This window comes from Conger conger, chromosome 14 (assembly GCF_963514075.1).
Source record: "Conger conger chromosome 14, fConCon1.1, whole genome shotgun sequence".
NCBI lineage: Eukaryota > Metazoa > Chordata > Actinopteri > Anguilliformes > Congridae > Conger > Conger conger.
The window spans coordinates 20070596-20098237 of NC_083773.1; the positions used below are offsets into that span (position 1 = coordinate 20070596).

The 27642-nt window shown below is 42.5% G+C and overlaps 1 protein-coding gene across 1 annotated transcript in view; it reads left to right on the top strand.

Annotated features, from left to right (window-relative positions):
* Window positions 1–27642, top strand: part of epha8 (eph receptor A8) — an 88732-nt gene that overhangs the window by 46116 nt on the left and 14974 nt on the right. The window contains exons 3-5 of the mRNA XM_061219010.1: window positions 2742–3405; window positions 25925–26080; window positions 26715–27152. Of these exons, the coding sequence (XP_061074994.1) occupies window positions 2742–3405; window positions 25925–26080; window positions 26715–27152 (1258 nt within the window). The remainder of the gene's footprint in view (window positions 1–2741; window positions 3406–25924; window positions 26081–26714; window positions 27153–27642) is intronic.

A 27642-nucleotide genomic window follows, 5' to 3' on the forward strand; every position in this document is an offset into this window, starting at 1 on the left:
ATTATTATTATTATTATTATTATTATTATTATTATTATTGTCTGAAGTCCTAAATACATTCACTCTCAAGCAAGTCAGACTAGTCCAGTGAAACCGAGTCACAGACCCATGCTATGAGTTTACTCATGCCGTGTAGTAATGTGCAGTGTGTGCTCAAAACTGTTGCCATGTACAAACCGTACGGAATTTCCATTTAACCGATCACAACCGAATCATCGTGTACAGTCAGCGAGAGCAGAAGAAGAGTGGAGACGCTCGATCCTTTCTGACCGTTCCCCTCCCAGTCCAGCCAGACTATTCTCTTGCTAAGGTGCAAGCTTGCGAAATGGATCAAGCAGATAGCCAACTGTCCAGGGAAAGTATCTAACATTACATGGAATTTGCCAAGTAAGCAACACTTCTGGGGGGAAAAGGCCATGGCTACTTTCTAGCTATCATACAGTACTGTAACATTTTGTCATAATAATGACAGAATGTAGTATCATCACATTTAAGAAATAAAACAAAAAAAGATATTGGCCTCACTAGTTCGGTATGTTGTATTTACTGTGAAGTGCGCTATTATTTAAGAGCTGGATGCCACCAGAGTTCACAGAGTATGGCTCCCAAAAGATTTTACTGGTTCTGCATGAACAAATAAAAAATGAAAAACATATTCTAAGAATGGGAGGGGGCACTAATTGCTCACAAGGAAACCGTACCAACCCAACCCATTACAGAGCGGCAAGTCCGACTTGAGTCCAAGTCCAAGCACAGACCTTGCCACCTGTCACTAACACTGTCACCAGTAAGCCCTTCAGTCAGGTGACCCGTTCCCTGGTTACAGTCAGTTTTGCCTGCTGCGATGTTGTCCGTTTCACGTGAGCGCGTGGCGGCTGCTGTAAAATTAACTTCACACAGCCGAGTGTGACGGGCGAGTCCTCGGGCCAGGCGTGCGCAGGAAGAGAGGTGAGCACTCGCGGCCTCGCGGGATCCAGCGGTTGGCGGTTGGCAGCTCGGAGGAGCCGATAAGCATGCGCGCGACGCTAACGCTAGCGCTGATGGAGTCACACTCGCACCTCTTCCCCTCCGGCCACAGCTGCTGCAAGATGTGAGCGAAAATAAAAATAGCGAAATGGAGAAGAAACTGAGAGTGAAAGCAGACGTTACGTTTGATGAAATGCAGCATCCCGAAGGCTGACTTTAACCCTCTGAAGAGGAGGCTTCTGGAAGCTTTTCTCTTTCAGAATTCCACATCAGTGTTCTAGAACTCCACCGCTGTCAGTTGTCAGCCTCAGAATGTTCAGTTAATGACATTCTAATCTCATATTTGCGATCTTGCGCCTTAAAGGGTTAAGGCACCAGAGACGGTGAAGGTCCTGAAAAGATCCTTTAATAATAAAAAAACAAACAAAGAAAAAAGAAAAACATACAGGAAAAAAAACCTATACATTATTTCTCAAGCCTTTACCCTGACTTCTCTGTAAGGCTTTACAGTAGCAAGCTAATGTCAGCAGAAGTATATGCAGTGTGCAATACCGTCTTTCACACAAATATGATTTATTGGAAGAAAAGTGCGTATGCCAATGTCTTTCCCATTATATTGTGCACACAGCTCTTCTCTATTTCCCCTATACTAGGATGTATAGCCAATGTACGATTAAACTTTATCATTAATCAGGCGTGTGCTCACTGAAATGCTGTGCCCACATTTAATTTTGCATATTAAACATGAGCGAAAAAGAGAGAATTCATTGCAATGCTACAGGAAGCTATTAGCAGGCAGCCAGTTAGGCATGGCGTGATGGGATTATTACACCATGCAGTTAGCTGTCAGGTCATTACCATGTTCAACATGCTATACTCTCTTCCTTCTAAAAATATTTTTACTCCACAGAAGTGAGGGCTTGATTGCCCAAGGGTCTGTCTGATTACCCCCGCCCCCCATATTTAATTACTCCTGAAGCGCCTACACATGGTTACCGGCCATGGCATATGAACCAGAGCCCTCCCCTCCTCTCTGGCTGTAATCAGCAGCTTCAGTCTGGGCTGTGAGCCCTTCAGCTTGTGGAGATGAAAGCTTGGCTGGCCAGCAGTGAAGAGCCTGCTTCTCCCTCCGGGGGCTAGCCAGCCCTGCCGGAGAGAGGTCTTTCAAAGTGCAGCTCGCCTCCAACTCCACACTTTTTACTATTTGATGAGCAAGTGGAGGGAGATGAGTTAATCGCCCGCAGACAGCCGGGCCAGCTGTACTCTGTATCAGACGGCCTCAGCAAGACAAGCGTGTGTCCGACCGCCCGGTTAAAACCGTGTTAATGCTCAAAAAAAAGAGAGTGGTACGAATGGGGCAGGAATTTCATCGAGATCCTACGGCGTAGCTCCCTGTAGCTTCAAATGTTAAACTGCCCCCAAGGTTTTCTCATAAAGATAAAACTAAAGATGTAAGGAGTGTGTGCCGTTTGTTTCGGTTCAGTGGAGCCTATTACTGGAGTAAATATGCTGGCCCTCTGTGTTCGCTCAGACAGATGAGAGAAAATCAGGCCTTGATTAGTAATTAATGCACATTCTTCAAGGTCTAAAATGTGTCTCTCAACTGCGTAATCAAACAGATTTTCATCGCAGAGGATGCGGATAGATATATAATTCATAAGAAATGTACCATGTCAAAACGAACAGCGAACAGCTGTACGGTGTCATTGTAAGAAACGCTCGGCGGTTTTTAAAGCATGTTTTTCTCCCTTTTTTTCTTTTTTCTTTTTTCCAAGTGGGATGCCATCAACGAGATGGACGAGTACTTCAGCCCCATCCACACCTACCAGGTGTGCAACGTCATGAGCCCCAGCCAGAACAACTGGCTCCGCACCAACTGGATCCAGCGGGACGGGGCGAGACGCATCTACATCGAGATCAAGTTCACCCTGCGCGACTGCAACAGCATGCCGGGGGTGCTGGGCACCTGCAAGGAGACCTTCAACCTCTACTACTACGAGATCGACCGCGACATCGGCACCAACATCTGGGAGAGCCAGTTCTCCAAGATCGACACCATCGCAGCAGACGAGAGCTTCACCAGCGTGGACCTGGGGGTGCGGCGCCTCAAGCTGAACACGGAGATTCGGGGCGTGGGGCCCCTCAGCAAGAGGGGCTTCTACCTGGCCTTCCAGGACATCGGGGCCTGCATCGCCATCGTCTCCGTGCGCGTGTACTACAAGCGCTGCTCGGCGATGGCGCGGAACCTGGCGGTCTTCACCGACGTGGTGACGGGCGCCGATTCCTCGTCGCTGGTGGAGGTGCGCGGGCAGTGCGTGGACCACGCCGAGGAGCGGGACACGCCCAAAATGTACTGCAGCGCGGAGGGAGAGTGGCTGGTGCCCATCGGGCGCTGCGTCTGCAGCGCGGGGTTCGAGGAACACCGCGACTCCTGCGTGGGTAAGTAATGAGATTCGCTAATGGGATGACCTCATTCCAGGACCCCTGCATATTTAAGACCGTCACGGGTTACAGTAATTAAAAACAATTAATCACGGCGAGCAGGCAATTAAACATGCATAAAGTAGTGCCTGAAAGAGGCCGTTCACAAATGAGTTACGGAACACTAATTCTGACAAATTTCCGAATTACCTGTCTGCTTCGGCCCAAAAACAGGAAGAGAAAACGCTCTCCAGGGGTAGGGGTTGTTTTGACAGCTCATCGGTAAAACATTGTCTCAAAACCTTGGCTTGAATTATGTATAGGTGGCTAAGGATTCATTTGCAATCCACCTATAATTTGTAATAGGGTCGCTTAATGAAATTCCATTCCCAAATCCTCAAGCCATCAGAAGCCCAATAATTTGAGAGTGAAATGAGTCAAGAGGCAGGGCCCACGATGACAATTAAAGGAAGCAGAGCAAAGATGGAAAACAAAAAGCAGTAATTGTTTTTTTGCGAAATGAAAAAGAAAACAACATCGCCGAAAATGTTTCACACAATCACCTAAAGTGTAACCAAATGTGTGTGTGTGTGTTTATGTATCAAGGAAAAATGATTTTCTCAGCTCATGAAAGAAATCAATATTATTCCATTAGATTATGCCAAGTATATTATTATATTTTAAGCAAATGGGACATGTTCATATGAAATACTGTTAGAAATGGAGTAAATCTGGGTGGAGATTTTTTGAGAGCATTGGAAGTAGATCTGACTGAGGAATACAGAATGCTAAAGTCACCATTCAAGTCCAGTAAACACCATCGATATGAGATCCAGGTATACAAATTAGAATGATTAATACATGCAATTAGAATGATAAATACATACATGCATATATATATTTTTTTAAATTCACCTCCCTGAGAACCAATAACCCATATATGCATGTGATTTTATTTCTGTGCAAATGCGTGTATGTGAGTGTGTGTACCGGTGCGTGTATGTGTGTGGTTGAATTTTTGTGTGTATGAGTATGTGTGTTTGTGTGTGTGTGTGTGTTGTGGACATTGCTTATGATATTGCTACAACTGGATAATATGCCCTGTGAACTAGCCAGACATTTCTAGCCGCACAAAATCACTGTCCTGGAAAGAAAAAAAGCTGAAATGATCTTTGAACCTTTCATAATGGAAGGGGTCCAAATGTGTTTAAATGTTTGATATTGGGAAATGAGATAATGAGAGAGGCAGTCAGAACCCATAACTCAGCTGTGGTGGGGAATGCAGGTCAGTGGACTAATTCCTGAGTGCCAGCCACACAGCGCAGTCACGCACAGCCCAGAGACGGGCCACCGCTCGGCACGGGACCTCCAGGCGAACACAGGCCGTCACGGAGGAAAGTGCCTCTCCGTGACAGCAGTCTGCATGTGAAGGGGCCTCGGGGGGGTGGGGGAGGGGGGTATCCGGGGGGGGTGGGCGCCGCGGGGGTGCGCCCGTTACTCCAGTCAGACGCGGTCGACGGAACGCTTGGTCTGCGCGACCCCTCGCGACGGCTTCCGTGACTTTTAAAGCGACGATCAAAACAGAGGCTGTCCTTGAAGTGTCAGCGCTGTCGCCCTGTCTTTGGGTCTGATCCCGTCGCACCGAAAACAGGGCTGGGGGGGGGGGGGGGGGGGCAAAAATCTTTTATCCGCTTTCGAAACACTCATACAGATCTCACGCGAGATTGTCAGCTCCGCTCTGCTCCCCTTTTGATTTGACCAAAGAAGCTTCTCTCAGGCTCACATTTCTACCTCTTTACAGGTTCCTCTAATTCTGTTACACTCCTGCATTCATGTTCAGAGTTGTGCTTTTAACACAGCCTGTATAATCGTGATGGCAAGAGCTGAGAGCATTTCCAACAGCTGGTGTGCTAGCTTCTGCACTGTGGAGCTTTGCTCAATAGGTGTGATATTTTCTTTTTATTTTATCTTTTATTTTTCCACTGCTTTACTGAGCAGTGGGCATCGATTTGGCCTTCTGTAAAAAATAGACTTCCCAGCCTCACCTACATTAGGTGGCCTTCATCTAATGGGAAGTTGGTCTGAGCCCGACAAAATAAATTAACCAATTAATCCTGTCTCCATCTATAGCCCCCAAATGGTTTTGGAATGAATGCATTTAATTGCATTTATATAACTTCCTCTCAAGTAGAGTTTGGGAGAGTGGAGGGGGTGTGTGATCACCCACTTGGGTGTTTCACGGGAGCCATTTTGTAGTGGAACACTAAATCACCCATTAGGTGTGGGTGGAGACGGAGGAATTTATTTTGTACCGGAATGATTTTAAGGCCAGATTGAGAATTTGAGAGTACATTAGGAGAGGCTGTACCCTTTGTAAGAAGCGCAGGGGGGTCTGAGGAAGGACCTCAATTCAATGTCAGACACACTCTCGTAGAGCGCACTGCCCCTCTTGGTGAAAGGTTGAGAGTAAAAGCGATTGATGATGAAACAATGCGGTTATACCTATGATGTTTTTGGATAGCCCTTATTACTATGATGTTTTTGGATAGCCCTTATTACTATGATGTTTTTGGATAGCATTAGAATCAACTATATCTCGTGTAATATACATTTATGGTCAACTTTTAAACTTCAAGCTATTCACTGTTTTAAAATAAAAATAAAGAAATAATACATTCTCAAATTCACTGTTTTCAGTGTAAAATCAACTTTGAGTACTAAAAGAGTAGATAAGAGTAGTTTTGTACCCGATTGGATTCATATAAACAACTGGATGAAATGCTGACAACCAAGCTGTAGATATATTGTCATATCATGTGCGTCAAACCAAATACGTATTTTCATGGTTATCATATGGAGTGTACATCAGCAAACCCTTAATATAGTCAGGCCTTGGATCTATGATTTGTCAGTGATTCAGTAGCTGTAAAACAATTATTGTGCGCTCCATGAAGTGGCACTTCTCAGTTTAAATGGTACAGTAGCTGGTTATCAGGAGCTGCGTAAATACTAGGCCTCCTCTCTTCATCTAATTACCAGGATTGATGTATGTGTCATTAAGTTAATGATACACCGCAATGATGGGATACATGAGGTATATGGTACCTTACAAGTAGCAGAAAACTGGCTACTGATTACTGTGTGTTTCAAATCAACCAATCACGGGTTAACAACTCAAAAGTATTTCACCGAGTTTGTTCAAATTTTCATGTTCAGAATAACTATGCAGGCTTTTACAAACCAATAAGTGTTGGAAACCATGGCTATTCAACAATAGCGCCTGCCTGGGCCTGCAATTTACTATTGTTCCTAAGCAGACAACAATTATGGGTTATTCCAAACACTTTGCCATTTGATTTTGATGACTGGATTACCCACCCACTTTTGTATCGCAGCTCCCAGATGCTGTCAGCCTCATGAAAGAAGAATGATCAGTTAATGCTTGTGGGACTGAGAGAGAGGCTTTCCCCTGTCAATCACAGATAATGTGATTATTATCTGTGAAACCAAATAATACAGGCATTAAAAAAAAGCTTGTGGACATGACGCGGAGTTTTAATACGGAGACAAGTCGACGTCAAGGCGGCTGTTCCCAAGCGCAGGCCTTTCAGAGTCTGCATTTCGTTTGGCTTCACAAGAATGCCAATTGGGAAACGTCTGACAGTCTTCACAGCTGAAAAGAAGAAGAAGAAGAAGAAAAAAAAAGACGGAGACTGGTTGGAGGAATCTGCATGGGCTCCGTAACTTCATGACTAGCATCACAAAGAGGTGCCGGGACGTTGACGAGCGCATCGCGCCAGGCGGACAAAAGCACATCAGACATGAACTGGAGGTCAGCTCATCCGCACGGCGCTCCGTCGTCTCTGCTGAAACGTACCAGAGGTTTATAAGGGTTTTCACTCTCCCGGCAGAGAAATAACCTTCCATTTGTCTGCGTTTAGCTAGTCCCTTCACGTCATGCATGAATAATGTGTAGTCATAGCAGTTCTCATTTCTCTAAGGTATCTATGACAATACATTATAATGGTTGTTTTTTAATATCCTCCAATATGTTATTGAAAATCATCCAACATTTCTTTCCCCAACAACCCGTGTATTGGGGAAAGACATACTGCACACGCATACACAGTAAAATATTCAGTGTTAAATCAAGTCTGAGTACATACTGGTCCCGAATGTACGCTGTTAGCGTTGAATTAACACTCTGGACATCTTACTGTGTACATCCACGCACCCAGGCTGATAGATATTTAGTCCATAGCAATCAGCGCAATTAAGACAGTTAGCAAACATTAAACAGTTGATTCACAGGAAATATTGTCAAGATAAAGTCTTTAGAAGTAGCTTAAATAGTCTTAACACTGAACTCTCATGGGTGTCAGCCTGTCCTTAGTGTGCGATAATGCTGCGGGAACATCGGAACATGCATTCTTCTGCATCCCCGTGGAGACATGCATATTTAAGACGACAAATTGCTCATTAAATAGCTGTTACTCAGATCGTAAGTTGTTATGGGAGCCATTAACTGACATGCACCGCTGATTAATTTGATGTCACAGAAAGGGGTGGGTGAGTGAATCAGTCTGCTTGCTGTACTGTAGTCTAAGCAGAAAGTTGTAAATAGCTTAGCAATGGGATATTCTGCTTGAGTGGCGGCAAGTGATCAGCCCAAAGTGAACAGCAAAAGTTCACCAGAAAAGAGCAGCCAAGCTTTCTTTGGCTTCTAGATCCGCTGGCTTCTTAATTAGCAGCAGCTAGTTTTAAAAGACAATTGAAAACATATTTGTACACTGGGGTTGAGTATATTTAGGTCTGTATTATTATTTTGTATTTAATCATGTTTTGTTTATTTTTTCTGCTTTTTTTGTAGTATTTTATTATAGTGTTAGTATTTTAATTGGGGTGCTTTACATTATTTTACCTGTTGGGTTTTTGGCTTTCTCTGCGAACAGAATTGGCCGATATAACATTTCATGACAAATTAGGGGGAAAAAAACAGTTGTGTCCTATGTGTATTTTAAAAAACATAGTAAGACATAAGAGTGTTTTTTGGTAGCAAGCGTACCAAACCAAGCACATGCTTACCGAATCACGAGTGGAGAACTGAAGAGTTTAGATTTAATACGTTTAATGGGGAGTGGGAGTGTGACTGGGACAGCTACATTGTCCATTATCACAAATGAGACACTCAATGAGCACCTTTATTAGGTATTTTAGACTTATTTTTTAGACTTTCCACGGTCAGCGTCACTTAGATCCTTAAATGTGTATTTAAACTGTGCATTGTCAGATGCAATTGCCAACATGGAACCGATTTTTGCAACAGGAAATGTTGACATAAAATCACAGTGTTCTGAACACCAAGTGAGCTCGCCGTTTTCTGTACAGTACACTTTCATGACCAATAGCAAAAAAAAACCTTCCAGATCAGCTTTGGTTTTTGTGTGTGTAAAGTATAATTCCTTTCGTTTTCATAAAAAGTTGGTACAGGACACATGCACAAGCCATTTCAGCATGCAGTGACATGGTAATGGTGATCCACTGTAGCATTGTGGTGGGGAAGCTGTTGCTCACAAGAGACTACGAACCGGGCAGGCTTATATGGTGGCGTTCAGACCATTGTGAGTCTTCCAAACACAGGGACATTGTGCGGTTATTTATCATTTTCTCGATAAATATTGGTCCAATTCACATCAATTGGTGTTTTAGTGTCTGAGATAGTCTATAAGCAACCATAATCATAAACCACATTCCTGGCTTATCAAACTACCGTTGTACGGACGTTAACTTCTGGTGGAAGCGGCCTCTTCCCCGCGTTCTGTTCGGAACACGGTGAGTTTACATTACACACAAGATAGGACTGAGTTTTTTTGAAGACCCTGAAAGCCATTAGAGAAGCAGCTGGTTCTAAACTTTAAATGATATGATCTGTGTGTTCCATAACCATTCATTTATGCATTTTCCCAGCAAAGCAACTCAGTGATGGAGTGCTCGAGACCACCTTGCACTAGTCTGCACAGCCTGTAAAAACTGCTTGCAACTCAAATTGGCCAGGTGTTTGCCAGATACCGACATTCATAATGTGTCAAACACCTCATTTGAAATCTAGGCTACTTGGATGGGTACTGTACAACACAGAAAGACAACACCTTAATTTGGACTATGAATATGATGAAAAGACTTGGAACAGGAAATGTACAATTTTGCATATTCTAGACCAGTAGCTCCCAACCCTGCTCCACATTTAAAGCAGGAATGGAAAGTTTTTTTGTTAGTTTTTGTTTGGTGTCATAAAATAGCATTGAGATAATTAAGTCGCTACAGTCTATGATCATGTAACCAGTTTCTGAACTTAAAATGCTTCTAGCACTGCTAATAAATTGTTGAATGCCATTGTGTCCAGAAACACACTAAACACGTGTTTGTTGAATACAAGAAACTATACAACGTGTAACTTAATGTTGTATTTTTATAATTATGTAGCATCACCTGTTAGTTGCTCCCAACACGCTCTGATCTTACATTAACCTTACATTCAGTTACATTGACCTAACGTAATTCAATTCAATTAAAAAAACTTTATTTATCCCAATTAAGTAATGTAATTTATATGACATTATTTTGCTGACGCTGTTATCCAAAGCAATTTACAGTCAACTAGACTAACTAGACAAATCCCCCCTGGAGCAATGTGGGGTTAAGAGCTTTGCACAGGGCCCCAACAGCTGCCCTGATCTTATCACCAATCATGGCTACATGGGGGCATCAACCGTTCCAGTCAAGCTCTTAACCACTAGGCAGTAGGCTGCCCTGATTTAATTATGTGAGGCCTATAATACGTTTGACCTACTACTACTACTACTACTACTACTATTACCACTACCAATAATAATAATCATCATCATCATCATATTTCAATAGTAAATAATAAAACTGAAACATGTTAGCAGTACCCACATATAAGGCATGGTTTTTAATCATTTTAAGTTGTTCAGGTTTATTTTTTGAACAGGCCTGGTGTGAAAATGTTGAACGGGTCCACTCACCACCTCCAATGGCCTGGGGCCCTAGTGATTAACCTTAATCTCCAGCACTGCAGCCTACAGTCAGCAGATCATCAGCCAGTTTCGCTGGCTCAGGCTGTGTAATATACTCTTTTCGTTTGTGAAAGCGCTATTCAGCTCTGCTTCACTGCTCTTAATAACTTAACATCTCATTTGAATTTAATATCTGAATATCTCTGGTTGCATATCCATCTACAAGCTAGCTACTGTACATTAGCGATGGTGCCATGGGAACTTGATAAACTGCACACCTGTTGCCATGGTGAAGTATTATTGCGATCCTATTATTGGAGCTTGTGTTTGCATTTGTAAGTGATTTTCTCCAGTTATTAAAAGGGAATGGCGCTTGCTAAAGGCTCAGGGTTTAATGGAAGTTTTACGGCATTTTCAATTTCTCCAACCGGATATGCACTACAGAAAAATAGATTAATTAACTTTGCTTAAACTGTTCAATAGAAGTTCCTCATTGCACTTGAACCGGAGACCTTTTTTTTGTTGCACTTTTATTAGAAGGAGCTCACTTTCAACAAGGATACCTTTCCAGTTTTTCACACCATGAAACAAAGGTGTCCGTTTGTTAAGTGAAATGTTAAGTGTCACACTTTGTTCAGTGAAATGTTAATTGGTCTTAAGTTTAGTGGAATCGGTGAACCTGCAACCTAGCTATGTTACTTTACTCCAAACAGCCCATATTCTATTTCAATATTCTGAATTGGCTTAAACTAATGTAGCTGTTAACTAGCTACTGAGAAGTGAGTCTGTACAGCATTTATGTGTTTGTATGTATATTAGTGAATGCAAGTTCATATAGGAATGAAAAAAAACGTTAATGAATTTGTTAATGGTTAAGTAAGCTTATTATCCCATAGTTTGCTAATACATATCCATGTAACTAATACATTAGTTAGTAGTTAACAAATACATTAACTAATAAAGTTCATTTCATGCTTAATTAGTGTATTTGTACTGTACTAGACATCAATAAACTGATGTTAACAGCTACAATAGTTAATGGCAATTCATGTACCCTTCTGGTAAAGTGTGGCCATTTTTGTTGTGTGGCCACCACAAGGCAAACTTTCCCTGTGAATGGATAAAGCAGATTGTGAAAACTGTAGGCTGTGCTCGATACTCTACTCAGTTGAAAAGGTTAACCGTCTCCAAATTGAACCAGACCTTGTCAGGCACCGGTAATCCTTTTTTCAGTCGTGACAGTGAGGTGCACAGCCCAGACTCTTAGCACACCGAATCTAGGGCGGTCTGCCAGAGGCGACAGAGACCGAGTCCAGAGTACTGCTCCTCTCCACGATTAAACCCCAAAGGCTTTGAAGTCAGGGGGGAAAAAAGATTTAAATACCTGACGATAATAGAATTAGGCGAGGATTACATTCATGGCCTTCCAAAACGCTGATTTCAGCTGATAGTTCTGCTTCTGCGGATGGAGATAGTCTCTGGTTGAATCCTGACAACTTGAATTATCACAATTAAGATGAAATTGAACTGCCAAACCCTGTGTTTCCTTCTGAAATATTCATGGCTGGGACTCTCTTGTGAATATTTTCATTTTGCAATAAATGTTTTTTAAACCGGATCTTTTCATCCTGACAATAGAATATATTATGATTAATTTTTTATTTTTTTTAAAGCTTGCAATTACTGTACTTGGAACACTTGTTTGAGTTTGCTTGCATAAACTATTGAAATGGCATGTTGAATAATATTTTTCCACAAGAGCTCCCAGGTGACACAGGTTGATAGATTATCTCTCCACGGTGCAGACTCGGCCTTGGAGTTCTAAGCTTGAAACTAAGGCATTAACTCACTTTGCCTGCGGTGGCGGAATGCAGTTCTCTGCAAAAACCAAGAAATGATTCAATCTTAACAAGCATTTTCGTCTCCTATTTAGACTTTAAAATCTTATTTCTATTACTTTTTTGCTAATTAAGACAAAAAATTTACTATTTTAGAATTTGCCTTCAAAGCAAGAGGTAACTTAAAGCAAGCTAATATTTTCTACTGAGCAAAGAAAAAAAAAAAAAACATTTTACTAAAACACTGATTAAGACTGATCTTTTTTTGAAGCCTTGTCCAAACAATGGCAGGGCGGGTTTTAGTTGGCCAGGGTTCCTCTGGGCACCTCTAAAATGTCTTCCAGTGACAGGCTGAGTACAAACAGCCTGCCAGTCTTCAGTGTGTAGCAATACTCTCTAGCAGTGCTGTGTAGTAGTTGCTGCCGCGTGGCTTGTAGTGTGTGAAGTAGTCACTAGGTTACAGGCAGGGTGTTAGATGCTGTTAGATGCTTCAGCTGTACTTGTTCCCCTGGTACACTAGAGTGGGTGGCACAATGGTACCCCAAGAGGTACAATTGGGTATTTTTTAAAAAGGAGGTGGTGGGGGGGAGCGGGGGGTGACATTGTAAAACTATAAAAAATACCGAAAAGTTAAAAAGAAAGATCTCATTCAAAGATAATGGATTCATAAGAATTGCCTTCATTTATTTTGATAAAGAACTCATATCTTGCCAGGCAGACTGGGAATGCTTCAATGACATTGTTCTGTGCACTTGTTCTTTGTAGCATGTCTTCCATAAAACTTTTATGATGATCAGAAAAAAAGAAATTCTGGCGCAAGGACAAACCAATTTTTTTGTTCTTTTTGCACCCATTAAATTATTAATTTTCTAATTTGAACCTGCAGGGCTACACTGTGTAATCGGAGTAACAGCAATGCTGTACTTCAGAGATCATCAACTCATGATCTTCGAGGGCTGAGAACTCCTGATTTCCCCCCTCCATTTACCTGGGAGTCAGGTGTGAAGACACTCTGGCCAGTCAGTAGCACTAATTGTTCAGTTAATTAGCCGAGAGAAAAAAACGAGGGCTGGACTTGGATTCGAGGGCCTGATTTGATGATCCCTGCTCTATTTTGACAGCAGGTCACAAGCAACTGGAACATAGATGGATATCTCCATGGCAAAGATGGAGACTCGTAGCCCAGTTTAATTAATTATGTCACATGACTGTCATGAAATCCCTCTGGAATACTTTGATCACCAAAGCCAAGGATGAGGCCAAACCACACTCACGGGAGAGTGATGCATTTTTCATTAATACATTTTTTTTTTAAATAATATTTTGGACCATCTGTACCAGGCAGTGTTTCTGCCAGGTTCAGGAAGCACTTATGCTTCTTCACCCGAACCACACATATCACAATATCCCAATGATAATATGATACAGGATATATAATATGGTATGTTAACTCCTATTTATGATATTACAGGTATAGATATAGTAATTAATATGCGTAGACATTATTACATTGTACTTACGAATATTAAAACCTGTTTGCACCTGTTTTTCAGGTATTATTTTGCCAGCAGTTGTTTGAACATGAAATGCTTGAACAGAGATGTTCAGACATTCTGCATATTGAAATACAATGCTTACAAGCATGTAACAATGTGTTAATTCACTGTAATTGTGATGTATTATAGTGTCATTACATTGTTATAAGACAAGTGTTGAGTCTACTCATTTATAATTTGAAGCTGTAGGGAAAATGGAGAATGCCCGATCTGTGTCCTTGAGTGCCTGTCCATTGATCTGTACACACACTATTCACTCACACACTCAAACCCAGGGGAAATCCTTTAAACTGCAGGCAATTTGGACTCTCCAATTAGCCTAACCTGCATGTCTTTGGGCTGTGGGAGGATTTGGACAGTGGGATTGCATTGTTTATTGTAAACCTGGTTGGTATCGTAAAATAACGAAACTGTAAAACATTAAATTGGATGTTGTTGAAATAGTTGTTCCTCACAAAGTTATTTCTCCCAATTCTTGATTGATTGTGAATTAAGTGAAAAGGCACATTCATCATTCTACTGTACATTTTATGCTTGTGACTGGAAAATGTATGCTTTTATGTTTAGATTTCCTACAAACCTCATCAACCTATATGGCACACTAATGAACAAAGTATATATGGTTTAGAAAAGTGGGACACATTTAAAGTTATTTCCTGAAGATACAGCCTGACCCCTCACTGAACCTGCTGCTTAAAATATAATCCCTTGGAAATGAGTTGCACTGTTAATTACACAGGGAGTCACTGGACCTTACAGTTGTTCTTTTAACTTTTTATAAAACTTTTACTTGAGTCACCCCAAGTGGAAGTTGAGACAACGGAAATGTAGGTAATATGCAGGGAATTTGTTTGCCAATAAAATCCACCCAGTGTTTCATTGTTAGTTTAATTCAGAGCAGCATGCTGTAAAATCCCAGTAGCTCACAACAATTTTGCCCCTGACTGAATTAAACACACACACACACATACAGAAACACACACTTAAACACACGCACGCACACACACATGCACACACAGAAACACACACATAAACAAAGGCACGCACGCACACACACAGACACAAATAGAAATTCACGCAGTCTCCCATTTAGTGAATCGCATCCCAAATAAGAACAATGATGTTTGCAATGCAGATAACGCAAGCCAACGTTTCCTCTGAGAAGAAAAGGAAGGGTCTGGGAAAGGGGGGTGAGTAATTAGCCTTCTTTGTGTCTTACGCCACTCCTGGTTCGAGGGAATGTTCTGTTTTATTTTGGTCAACATATTACAGTGGGATTAAAGGGGAGCGGAAGGCCCCCTTCGACATTATTAAAGCTGTCTCACGCAACCGAGCCATTATGACAAGCCCGGTTTAATCTGCCCGAGCACAGCAGGCAGGAGCGGATCCGATAAAGCACTGAATGGTATCTCGCCCAGACGGGACTGCATCGTGTCACTCAAATCCGATCGGTCACACTCATATCTCCTCACCAGGTACAGCAGAATGGGCTGTATTATCAGGGCCGCGAAGACGCGCACACACACACACACACACACACACACACAAACACACACACACAAACACACACACAGAGAGCTCATTGTGGGCTCTGCCCTTTTATTACAACTTGGCTGTTGTTGTGTTTGTTTATAATAAGCTTGCTTATTATTACGTAGCTTTGAAGTTCAATCCTCCATTTCTGCATCAGTGAGGGCTGCCTGTAGCCTGGAAGCTAAGGGACTTGACTAGGACCTAGAAGGTTGCTGGTTCAAGCCTTGGTGTAGCCACAATAAGATCTGCACAGCTGTTAACCCCGCATTTCTGCTGGGGGAATTGTCCCCTGCTTAGTCTAATCAACTATAAGTCCTTTGGAAAAAAGTGTCAGTTAATAACAAATTATTTTTATTCCGCAATTAAGCTGGAAGGATATTGATGGTGATACAAGCATAGGCATCCATTGACTATCTAACAAACACTGGGGAGCTGGAGCCTATCCCAGCATTCATTGGGCGAGAGGCAGGAATGTACCCTGGACAGGTCGCCAATCCATCACAGGACACGCACGGCATTCACTCACCCACTCATAACTACAGGCAGTTCAGACTGTCCGGTTAGCCTACCCTGCATGTCTTTGGACTGTGGGAGGAAACTGGAGTACCTGGAGGAAACCAACATGACTGCAGCAAATCAAACCCAGGAACTTTCTGTCGCGAGGCAACAGTGTTATCGACTGAACCACCATGCTGCCCTGAACGCAGCCAAATCACTCCAAAATTTAAGTCTTGTAACAGATGCCCCCATGTTGCCCTCTGGTGACAAAGCATTGTGTCCTACTGGGCTGAGATTATGACTGCATGCCATTGGATTTAAGGAACTGGACCAGAAGGTGGCAGTTTAAATGCTTGCTGAGGCACTACCCTTGGGCTCAGTAGTATCTTTAATGGCTTCATTTTTTTATTTTCAGGCTAATTTGAAGAACATAAGCTTCTAAATAGCAGTAAGATACAAATCAGTGTACTATCATACATGCTTCTTTGGTTTATATTCACTTCGAAAACAACCTGAAAAAAAAAAAGTCCTGTTCCTGTAGGCCAATTTATTTCTTTATTTAAAATAATCATCTACATATTTATTTTTCACACATTTTTATACATATTTACAGATTCCTGTTTTTCCTCATTCAAGTAAATATACAGTTCACCCTGAAATCATGTTGTGAAAATATATAACTGCATTGCATTTTCTGCTATGAAAATGATGCTAATCTAAATGTGTATCCATGGTAATGCATGTACCACTGGCAATAAATTAATTTAGCTGTTACAGACATTGGCCAAAATGAAATTACCTTGGTGTTTCATTCTTTCTGCACACGCAAGAGGTGAATCCAATTGATGCTTTAAGCACAAAGCCATTCTCACACTCAATATCCTTTCGGAAACTTGTCGCGTATTGTACTACTTGTACTCGATTTAGCTACAGCACCTTTGTAGCTAAGTAGTTTCATTCTGTTGTGCAAAAGGCATATCAATGAGGCGTCTCGTCCCTGTCTGCTACTGCAGAGATCAATTAGACACACTCACATAAGTGACAGCAATTCAATCGAATAATTAACAGCCATTTAATGCTCATTAACTGCGATGCGTTTGTCCCATTTGATTTATAATTACAAGCTATTTTAAAAGGAAAACACACTTAGATCTACGTTGCGCTTTATATTTTTTTGTTGTATTAATCTTTGTCATATTTGTGCTGCTGAAGAATACGTAAGAAATTCCTTTTTATTGGTTTGTTCCACTTACAGTGAAAGACATGGTTTGCACAACAGAGAAACGGGTAACCGTACAGATATTACAGCATCTGAATGCTTAACAATTACTTCATGACAGTAACAATAATAATACAAATATTCAGTCAAATCAAACTCGGGCACCCCAAGTATTTCAAAAAAATGAATCAAATAAATACCTGATCAAGTGCTCACTGAGTGTATATTAACAAGTTCATGAGATGAGCAAATTACTTTGCAAACCTGAATTCATGAAACATATGCTGGACCATAAACTGTGGCTTCATGACTGATTGTGGGGTGGGGAGGAAACCAATTCAAGGCATGTTGCTGTGTGTTTACATCACTCTGGGAATGTGAGTGAAGCACTCGAGAATGCCTGGGCACAAACTCCCCAATAAATACCCACGGCCATTTTAATTTTAGTGACCGCCTCACTTTTTTCTATCATTCGACAAACCTGCATATTTGAGGGGCTAATTAGCCAGGCGGCAAACTCCCTCCTTTGCCGATTAGCGATGGTCGGCGATGTTTAATAACGTAATTAAAAAGGAGCCCCTGAGGAGGCATTCAGGTAGATTAAACTTCTTCATTAGTTTAGCGGCTAGAGAGCGCTGAAATGACAAGACAAAGTGCTGCTGGCCTGACTCACATTCCCTTCCTGTGGGGAGATAACTGTCAGACGTCTTCCAAGTCAGGCAACTTCCTCTTATTTTTTTTAGAATAGTTTCAAATGCCGCACTTGTATCTCCGGACATATGATTCGGCGTTGATTCAATTTGTTTTTGTAACAAGAAACAAGCAATATTACCAATATAGCTATGAGGAATATTAAAAATACAAGAGAAACAAACATTGCCATGTCAGCAGCTTCCCCGCCAACATGCAGAACATCCCCTGCTTTTTATTTCTGCGCAGGACAGATCTTTATATAGATTCAATATAACCAGTGCACTTTCCCTGAACTGTGAGCAATAACTTTAAGCTTTTTTTTTTTTTTTATCACTTACACAACTTGTTTTAGCGATTGGAAAAACCCTATATAGCCTAACAGTCACAAAAGTTATTTGCTTCTCTGTTTTACTGTAGTCAAATTCAAGTGCAGCATAATGCATATCATGGTTAGATTAAAAAGAGGCAAAATGCTGGCTAAGACAAAGAACATGATGTAGAAATAAGTACTCAAAGAAATAAAAACTATAATTTTTGCAATGTGGCTAACACCATTGTTTGCTGTGTGTAGAAACTGAACGGGCCAGGAAACAGGGGGTGGGTTCTTTGTGTCTTGCCTTACTCCTGCTCCTATAGGGAATGTAAAATTATATTTTATTGCAGTGTGTTTTTGTATTACATATGGGATGTTTATATACTGCTCCTATGGAACTATTATGGGTCAGATGCAGAGAACAAATTAGCCCACAGGGTTCGATAAAGAAATTTTTACATATCTTGGGAGTGCCTACTATTAATTTGCATCACAATTGCCTTTCATTGAATAATTGTGGGTAGTAGAGATCATTTAGGTGATATGAAAAAAATGTTAGATGGTATAAAAGTGGGATGATTAAGTAATTAAGGGCAGAAGTTGGCTTGAAAACCAGAAGCAGGCAAGGCCCGCATTGCGCATTGAGGTGGTAATGAACATTTGTCAGCTATGGGAGCCTTATCACGTTTTGTCCTTCAGGTTTGGATGTCTGTGAAATAAACTGAAGTGCACAGCAGAAAAGCCTTCTCTTCTCTCTTTGTGGTCCATTTGTGCCATGACAGTGGCCTAGATTCAAATATGTGTGATAGTTAGGATTGTGAGGCTCTTGGTGCAGCATTGCAGTGTAAACCTATTCATGATGTCTGTGACCCTGGTCCTGGAGAGCCGCGGGCTCTGCTGCTTTTTGTTGTTACCCTGCACTTAATTAATCAATTAAAGCAGTTGATTACATAGATAACTCATTTTGACAGGTTACTTAAGTCTGAATTTGGTGCTGATTTTAAATAGGAAAAAACAGAAACCAGGAAAAAGGAATATTCCAAAAATACATTCCCCATCATGCTTTGTTTTGACTGCAAAATCTCCAGTGTTGAGATTTTATATGTACTCTAACAATGTACATATAGAGTTCAATAGGGGCCATATTTACATTGTAAAAGTTGATTTAACATTAGAAAGTTTACTGCGTAAAAGGGAATTGAGATGCAGATTTTCAAACGTCAACCCGCGGAGGCAAGACAATCAGTTCAGAGGCTAAACAAGATATCTCACCGCGCTAACTGAGTTAGCGTCCATTCAGCCTGTCTTAAAGTTAATTTCTCCCTGCGGACTTGATTGCTTCCTGAGTGCTTTGCTTCCATCAATCAGGCCCTCCCAGACAGCTACAATTCCCCTCGACCGCTCTTTCCTGATTAGAGACCGCAGCTAGCTACGGCTACGATACCCTGGTAGGTGTAGCAACATATGGGCCTCATCAACACACAGCTGTTTCATCAATAGCGCTGCCGTTGTCGGCTGAGATCAATCAATCAATCTTGCTTTCGCTCTGTAGACTTGCCGTACCCCAGAAGAAGCAGGACCGCAGATCCGTTGCACTTTTTGTTATTGCTCATGTTATTGCTGGCAGGGGCTATCATCACATACGCAAACAGAAATGACTCATCTGGGAAGCCAGGATTACTGCCTTCATATCTCCTCATTTTCACAGTGGTATGGCACATATATCCAGATACATTATATATACTGTACTTTACCAGAATATTATGCATGGCAGGTACACTGTGAAGACTTCTTGACCTTCCTTCCCTCCCAGTGAAAGGGGGGAGGGGGGGGCGGGTGAGGGGGTACTGACAAGGTCGAGAGACCTTTAACTAGCTGAAACTGAAGTTAAATCAAACAGACAGGACATTGGCAAAGGACAAGCAAATGTTTCCCCCTTTCACAGCCACCATCGAAACTTTAGGTCCCACTTATCACATGTGGTTTATTATTTTTTACCTTTATTCAAGCCCTCTTGGTTTCCCAATAGGAAACATGTGTGAAGGAGAGTGAATCCTTGTGACTGAATCCATTTTCAAGGTCCCTCTGTTGTCCAGGACATGCCAGAACAAAAAAGTTATTGTGTGGGAGATGACCGCGGGTCTTGGAGGTCCCAGAGAAAAAAACAGGTGCGTCCCACGACTGAAAAGAATTGGGGTTGGTGGACAGGTTGCAGCTCTTTCAGAACCGGGCTGTGTGGAGGTGGGCAGGCACGGTTTGCTGGCACTGAATATCATGGACTCAACACCTGGATTTCATTTATATGTATATTTATTTTCTTCCTCTTTGAGAGTTGCTGGATCCACACAAACAGTTCCCTGAACACAAGCAGTTCAGGACTGTGAGGTTCTGTATCCTGTTCCGGCATGATCCAGCACAATTTAAGCACCGTACAGCCTAATCCGACATGGCTCAGGCAGTAAGAGCAGTCGTCTGGCAATCGGAGAGTTGCCGGTTCGATCCCCCGCCCAGGCTGTGTCGAAGTGTCCCTGAGCAAGACACCTAACCCCCAAATGCTCCTGAAGAGCTGGTCGGCACCTTGCATGGCAGCCAATCGCCGTTGGTGTGTGAGTGTGTGTATGAATGGGTGAATGAGAAGCATCAATTGTACAGCGCTTTGGATAAAGGCGCTATATAAATGCCAACCATTTACCATTTATTCCCTGTGCTTAGCGCAAATGTGCCACCACTAAGCACGTCTTTTTACATCATGGGAACAGTAACTAATTACTGTTGTGATCATCTGTGCGCTGTTAAGAGAATTAACATCTCTGCCAATATTATTTGAATATATTAAAGCTCATCTTGTTTTAGTTTGCCGTTTTGTTGTGCTTAAAATATGTAAATTATAATTATGAATCAGGCAGCAGGAAAGTATATGGCTATGATAGTTGAGCGTACTGTATGTTAATCACACTTCATGAGAGTTATTCATTTTATTGTGCTGACCCCAAAAGTACAGAATCATTTAGGGCAGCACACACTTGAGGAATTGTGGGTAATGGTAAGCCATTGTCCCCAACAGCATGTGGAGAGTGAACGATTTCATTTTGGTTTGCTGGAATATGAGCAGGATGAACTCGACAGAAACAGTGAGCCGTAAAAGGAGTGGCCCTGTTTTATATATTCTCTAATGTCTCCATTCAGGAAGTCATTGAGGGCACTTACTTCCAGGGCTACGACTGAAGCAAGAGTCTGTTTGTAGCTTTTTTTCTTTTTTTCTCCAAGATTCTGGAGCCTTCCGCAAGCCGGGCCTTATCATGGCAGGTATCAGGACCAGAGAGGTGAAGGATGCCGGTCACAGCAGCTATCACTCATGCTCCAGATCAGCCCCGGGACAAACTGACAGTCAGCAAATGTCACAAACCTCTAATAATGTCATTCCTGTCAGAAGCACTCCCGAGGTGGTCCTTCTGACATCCCGGAGGAAGAGAACGCAGTTGCCCTGAGTGTGCGGGAGCCGGAGTCGGCTGTGTTATCTATAAGTCCACTCTTTGGGGTTTTACTCATCGCGTGTCTCCTTTCTGGCACAAATACATTTTTTTTAATTTGCCGTGTCAGCAAATTTCATTTCCCATTAGGCCTGTTCGGGGATAAATGACACACCCCCCAGTACCTTTCTCATCACAGTGGTCACTTGGTGTCTGTTTATGCCACCCAACTGACTTGGTCTTCCAGATTGATTTTCTTTTGCGCCCTAAATTTTCCTTACATATTTCTGTGTGATCGATGGTAAAAACTAAGGTCAGAAGTTGAAGATGGGTTAATAAAATAACCCCAGGTGGATTTTCAGGAACGGCATAACGTACTTCTGCTCTGGGTGAGAACACGGGCCGTGTTAAAGGACATTTGAGGCACGCTGTGGTGTGGAGCTGCTGGCTGCGTAAGCCTACTCTGCCCCCTGGGCAGCACAACAGTCCATTACAAAGCCATTACCCCTGCCCACCTCTGGAAATGTCAGCGCGGAGAGATCCAGCCATTCTGATTGTAACTGAGAGCTATAGCTTTTCCCAGCTTTCTCCACTGAGTCTAACTGTGTACTTTCTGTAACTTCCCTGACAACAAAACAGTTCCTTTGCAAAAACATTTCACATGTGATTGGATTTTTTTTGTGTGTTAAAATGTGAAGTACAATTTTCACATTTAAAACCAATACCAGGACTTCAGATAGCATTTACCTTTTTGAAATTTAATTTTACCTCTGCTCTCAAGTGGGATTATTCACATGTACAGTACTGTGCAGAAGTCTTAGGCACCCTAGACTTTATTATACATATGGGGTTTTTTGTGTGTGTTAGTATAAAAAAAAATCTTTTTTTTTTCCAAAAGATTTAATTTTACAGAGACATTTTTGTATGTAATTTTAAAAAGTAGCATATTACTGCTAGCAAATTAATACTTTTTACATAAAAACTTGAGATCAGAAGCAAGGAGCCAACCAAAGTCTGCTGAAGAACTGTGGCAAGTTCTCCAACATGCTTGGAACAACCTTGTCTTATAGAACTGCAGGACAGCATTGGACATCTCAGAGAAGTGATGCAGTTTTAATGCCGATGGGTGGTCACAAAAAATATTGATTTGATTCAGTTTTTAACTATTCCGCCAAATTACTGAAATGTAATGTAAAATGTACATTTATTTTAGGACCTTTCATTGAATTATTTTTGAAAGAATCTTATCGACTTTTGCACAGTACTGTATACTCTTCACATGTTGGGTGTTCAAATGGTTTTTGAACACATGCTTTTTTTCATAAGGGCCAATACCAAGCTTGTTTAATCAGCTGATAATAATAATAATCATCATCATAATAATCATAATGACAATCGAACAGTAAAGTAAGGTACATGTTCAATCCAATCCAACTCTGGAGCAGTCAGAGCTGGGGAGGTCAGAGCCGTTAGCAGGTCAAGTTTGGCCGGTGATGGAACAGCCTGTTTTCCAGCTATGATTCAGACAATAGGATCATTCATTACTGATCATTCTCACCGCTCATCAGCAGCTGTTGTTTGGCCCCAGACTGAGGAGGAACCGGTGTGTGTGTGTGTGTGTGTGTGTGTGTGTGTGTGTTTATATGCGTGTGTGTCAACTGTAGATGTGTATTCATAAGTGTGTAAGTGTATTTCTGTTTATATATTACTGTGTATGTATGTGTGCCTGTTTGCTTGTATGTGTGCTCATGTATTGCATGTGTGTCTAATGGTATGCATGTGTATGCAAACACTTGCATATGAGGGATTATTTGAGCAGGGAATGACCAAAAGATTAAGGATGGACAATACAGATGGTCTTGTGACAGAGATCTCCTTTCTCCACCCCAGGTTTGCCCTTGCTCGACAAGAACATATCATGGTAAACAACCTGTATCATTATCCTGATCCATCTGGAGCTCGCTGATATTCAGACTAACATTTTGACACAAACCATGTCGAACATTTTGGCAGAATGGTAGTGTGGAAACTTTAGTCTGTGTGTAATAAAGCTGAAGAACCCAGAGTGCGACTGATCCATCGGATTCCTTCTTCTCAGTTTACCATCTCGTAAAGCACTGGATCAGCGTGTTATTTGGCAGACACGGCATTCCTGTAGCATTGTCACATTTAGTTCTTTGCCATCTCTTCTGTAAACTATGGATATGTATCTTATAACTATGAAGACACTGCTCGAGAGTACAGAGCTAGAGCTCCTTTAGTCTTTTGACCCAGGTATACAATGCTTACCTGAACTTCATTTTCACAGGATGTATGTGGCGTTTAATTCTTGTTTCATAACAGTAAAATCAGCAGCAGTAGCTCTTTCTGAAACTGAAGACTACGTCTAATACAGCGTCCAACAGCGTTCATGCATTTTTGAGGAGAGTGTATGCGTTCTGAAGGGATGTCCAGTGCAGTTTCAGGTAATGCCGTAAACCTGTAAGGTGCTGATATTGCTGTTTAGGGTGAGGCTGCTTAAGAAGGGGGCATAGAAAGGTCACTGGTTAAGATGTGAATGTGTTTGGGATGAGGCATGAATGCTGACACCTGAGTATGACCCAATATGGACACCGTAGGCAGATTTTCTCTTTGTGACGAGTGATTTCAGTTTCACCTTGGGCAGGTTTGACCTGACTGATCAGGATTGCCACCTGAACTTGGGACCCTTGCATTTAGACAACTAATTCATACTTATAAAGAAGATTTAATTGCATGAAAAAGTGTATAAATATCCCAGATACATTTTGGCAAATTCTATTTAAATTGTGTTTATATGTACATGCCCTTTTTGCTGGAAGGTCAGGGTTGTGTGTGTGAAGGTGTAGAATTATTCTCCCTATGCCTCCGCTGTCTTGTCACATGTGCGGGAACAATTTTCCCCCGCTTGCCGTTTTCCCTTATTTATTTATTTATCCATTTACGCGGAAAACAAAAGCAAGGTCAGTATAGGGGGCCTGTGAATATTCATTAAAAATTCATTGTGATGCAAATTCCCCTGCGCTGGGAGAGGTGCTCTGACAGGTGCTGACAATCGCAACAATGTGCGGCTCGGAAATCCTCCTGCCCTAATGGTGCGTGCTGTAAATGCCCCAGGAAGAGAGGGGGAAGGTGGGGGGAGGGGGGACCTTCAAGCCACCGTCTTTCTCCCTTCCTTCACGCCCCCCAAAAAAATAAAAAAGATAATCTCGATCGATGAATCGATTGCTGCCTCTGCCCGTGTTTCTCTCACATGGGCTGTTGGTTCCGCGAGGGGTCGTATGTGCTGATGCACGGGATTCTGGGAAATGTGTGGAACTTCAAAGGCAGAGACATGTTTCCCAAGGAGCTGGCAGGCCTGGTGTTTATCGTGACCTGCTTTTCAACCCAGGAGGTCTTACAAAAACATCAAGGCTGGGGAGGATTTATCGGATTAAAAAAAAAAAAAGTCTGTTGAAAATAACGCAAGCCGGAGAAATAGTTTCTGCTCCTGTGGGGCATGAAGCAAGTGGAAGTAACATGGTTTGAAATAGCTATTCATTATTTTATTTTATTTAACTGTGAGCATTTTGTGTCAATATGGCATTCATACCATGCTTACTCAAAAGTAATACAATATGAATAAATATTGATTATACAATTAAGTATGAATAAAAACCAAACAAATATCCATGAGATTACATTTCGAGCATATGCACTCACTGAGCATTTTATTAGGAACCCCTGTACACCTACTTATGGCTCACATCAACCATTAGAATGGGGAAAAAATGTGATCTTTGATCATGGGATGATTGCTGGTACCAGACAGTGTGGTTTGAATATCTCAGAAACTGTTGATCTCCTGGGATTTCCACACAAAATAGCCTCTAGAGTTTGCAGAGAATGGTGTGAAAAACAAAAAAACATCCACTGAACAGCAGTTCTGCGGGCAGAGACGCATTGTTAATGAGAGAGGTCAGTGGAGAATGACTTGACTGGTCAAAGCCGACAGGAAGGTGACAGTAACGCAAATAACCACACATGACAACAGTGGTATGCAAGAGAGCATCTCTGAAACTCCCCGACTCCCCCTACTCCCCCTTACCTGATGCTTCTGGATGTAACATTGCATGTTCTTTGTAACCATTCTTTGGGTTTAGTAGCAAGTCCTCCAAACAATTTAAAACTTACTCCTTAGTACTATGAAATTGTGCTGGTGACTGCTCCATATAAACAATATCTAAATAAAAGCATAATCCATACATGATCTGATAATGATTGTGGGAATTTCTTTGAGTGTGCATTATGCCGGATAAGAACATCCACAGTTGCAGACTCCTGACTGACTCCACTGACTGGGGGGGGACTCCTCTCTTCCAGCCTGTGAGGTGGGCTTCTACAAGCCAGCAGCGGGAGACCAGCTCTGTGGGAAGTGCCCCCTCCACAGCCACTCCGAAACCAGAGCCGCCATCACCTGTCCCTGCGACTCCAGCTTCTACCGCTCGGCGTCCGACCAGCCCGCCACTCCCTGCACGCGTGAGTCCCCCCGGCGGGAAGTCCAGCGTTTCAGAGCCGGCTTTAGAGCGAAGCTCGCAGGGAGACTTACTCTGAGTCAGCGGGGATTGGGGGGCAGATACCCCCATCACAATTGATCCCGCATCCCTCTGAGGAAGTTGTTTGGGTTAGCGGTATCTACTTATGGGGTTAGCGTTAGCCCTATCCTTCACGCTCACTGTGTTCTGTGATCCCATTCAAGCTGCTTCATGGGAGATGTTTAGCGGACAGGCACTTGCAGATCCAGGTTTGTGGAAGAGCTGCGGGTTTAAAAGACTTCATGAAAACCTTCAGTATGTGTGGATCTCTTGGGTCAGAAAAACAGATAGTGATAGTACAGTATAGGGTTTAGTGAGTCCAGCTGTGTTGACTTTGTCCAGAAGAATAAGCCTTCACTTAAAGATGTAGATGTTTATCCCAGCTGTCTGAAATTATCACAATTATTTCACAATTATATTCAGCAATTATTTCAGAAAACATATTCAAAATATCTGAAAGCAGAAAGAATATGTATATTTTGAAAAACATCTGGTAATAAAGTTGTAGAACACACACAAAAAAACATTGAAAAACCGACTCTACCAAGAGATAAATCGAACCTGTTCTCCCGTTTTAGGGCCCCCCACAGCCCCTGTGAATGTGATCTCGTCGGTGAACGGGACCTCGGTCAGCCTGGAGTGGGGCCGGCCCCTGGACACGGGTGGGCGCAGCGACATCGTGTACAGCGTGGTGTGCCAGAAGTGCGCGGGGGACTGGGGCCTGTGCGAAGCCTGCAGCACCGGGGGTGTGGGGCCCGGGGCCGGGGGGCTGGGGGCTGGGGCTGGAGGGGGCACGGGTGGAGGAGGTGGAGGAGGAGGAGGGGGAGAGCGGGGAGGCATCCCCCCCATCCGCTTCGTGCCGCAGCAGGCGGGCCTGACGGAGCCCTGGGTGGCGGTGCTGAACCTGGCCGCGCACATGAACTACACCCTCCAGATCCACGCCCGCAACGGCGTGTCCCACCTCAGCCCCGAGCAGCAGGCCTACACCGCCGTCAACATCACCACGAACCAGGCAGGTAGGGGACACGGCCTCACACACCTGACCCTCCGTAACCCCCCTTCTGTACATCCATGTGAGAGAACGGCAGACCAGACGGGCGTTCAAGACTGCGACGGTTAGCCAGAACCGGTCTCCTCGAACGTTAGCGAACAGTCTGAAAAGGTTTTGCATGGCGAACAAAAATGGCCGCAGATGGGGGAAGTCACCGAGAGAGCAAACCTTGACGACCCTTAAATTGTTATAATCATTGTAATATTTGTTCTCACCTTTTTTTTTTTTTTTTATCCCATTTAAGCAAAACAGAATTTAGCTGGAATTTCCATCATAAGGTTATCATCTATTTTACTGCTGCGAGGCCCGTCTAAGTCAAGCCCGTCTATGTTAATTTGTTTTAGAAAGGTGTTGGTGGTGAGCTAAATGGGATTGTTCAGCAGTATCTTTCTTTCTGCGGATATTGTTTGCCGTTAACGGTCGCAGTCCTGAACACACGTCTGGGTCAAATACGC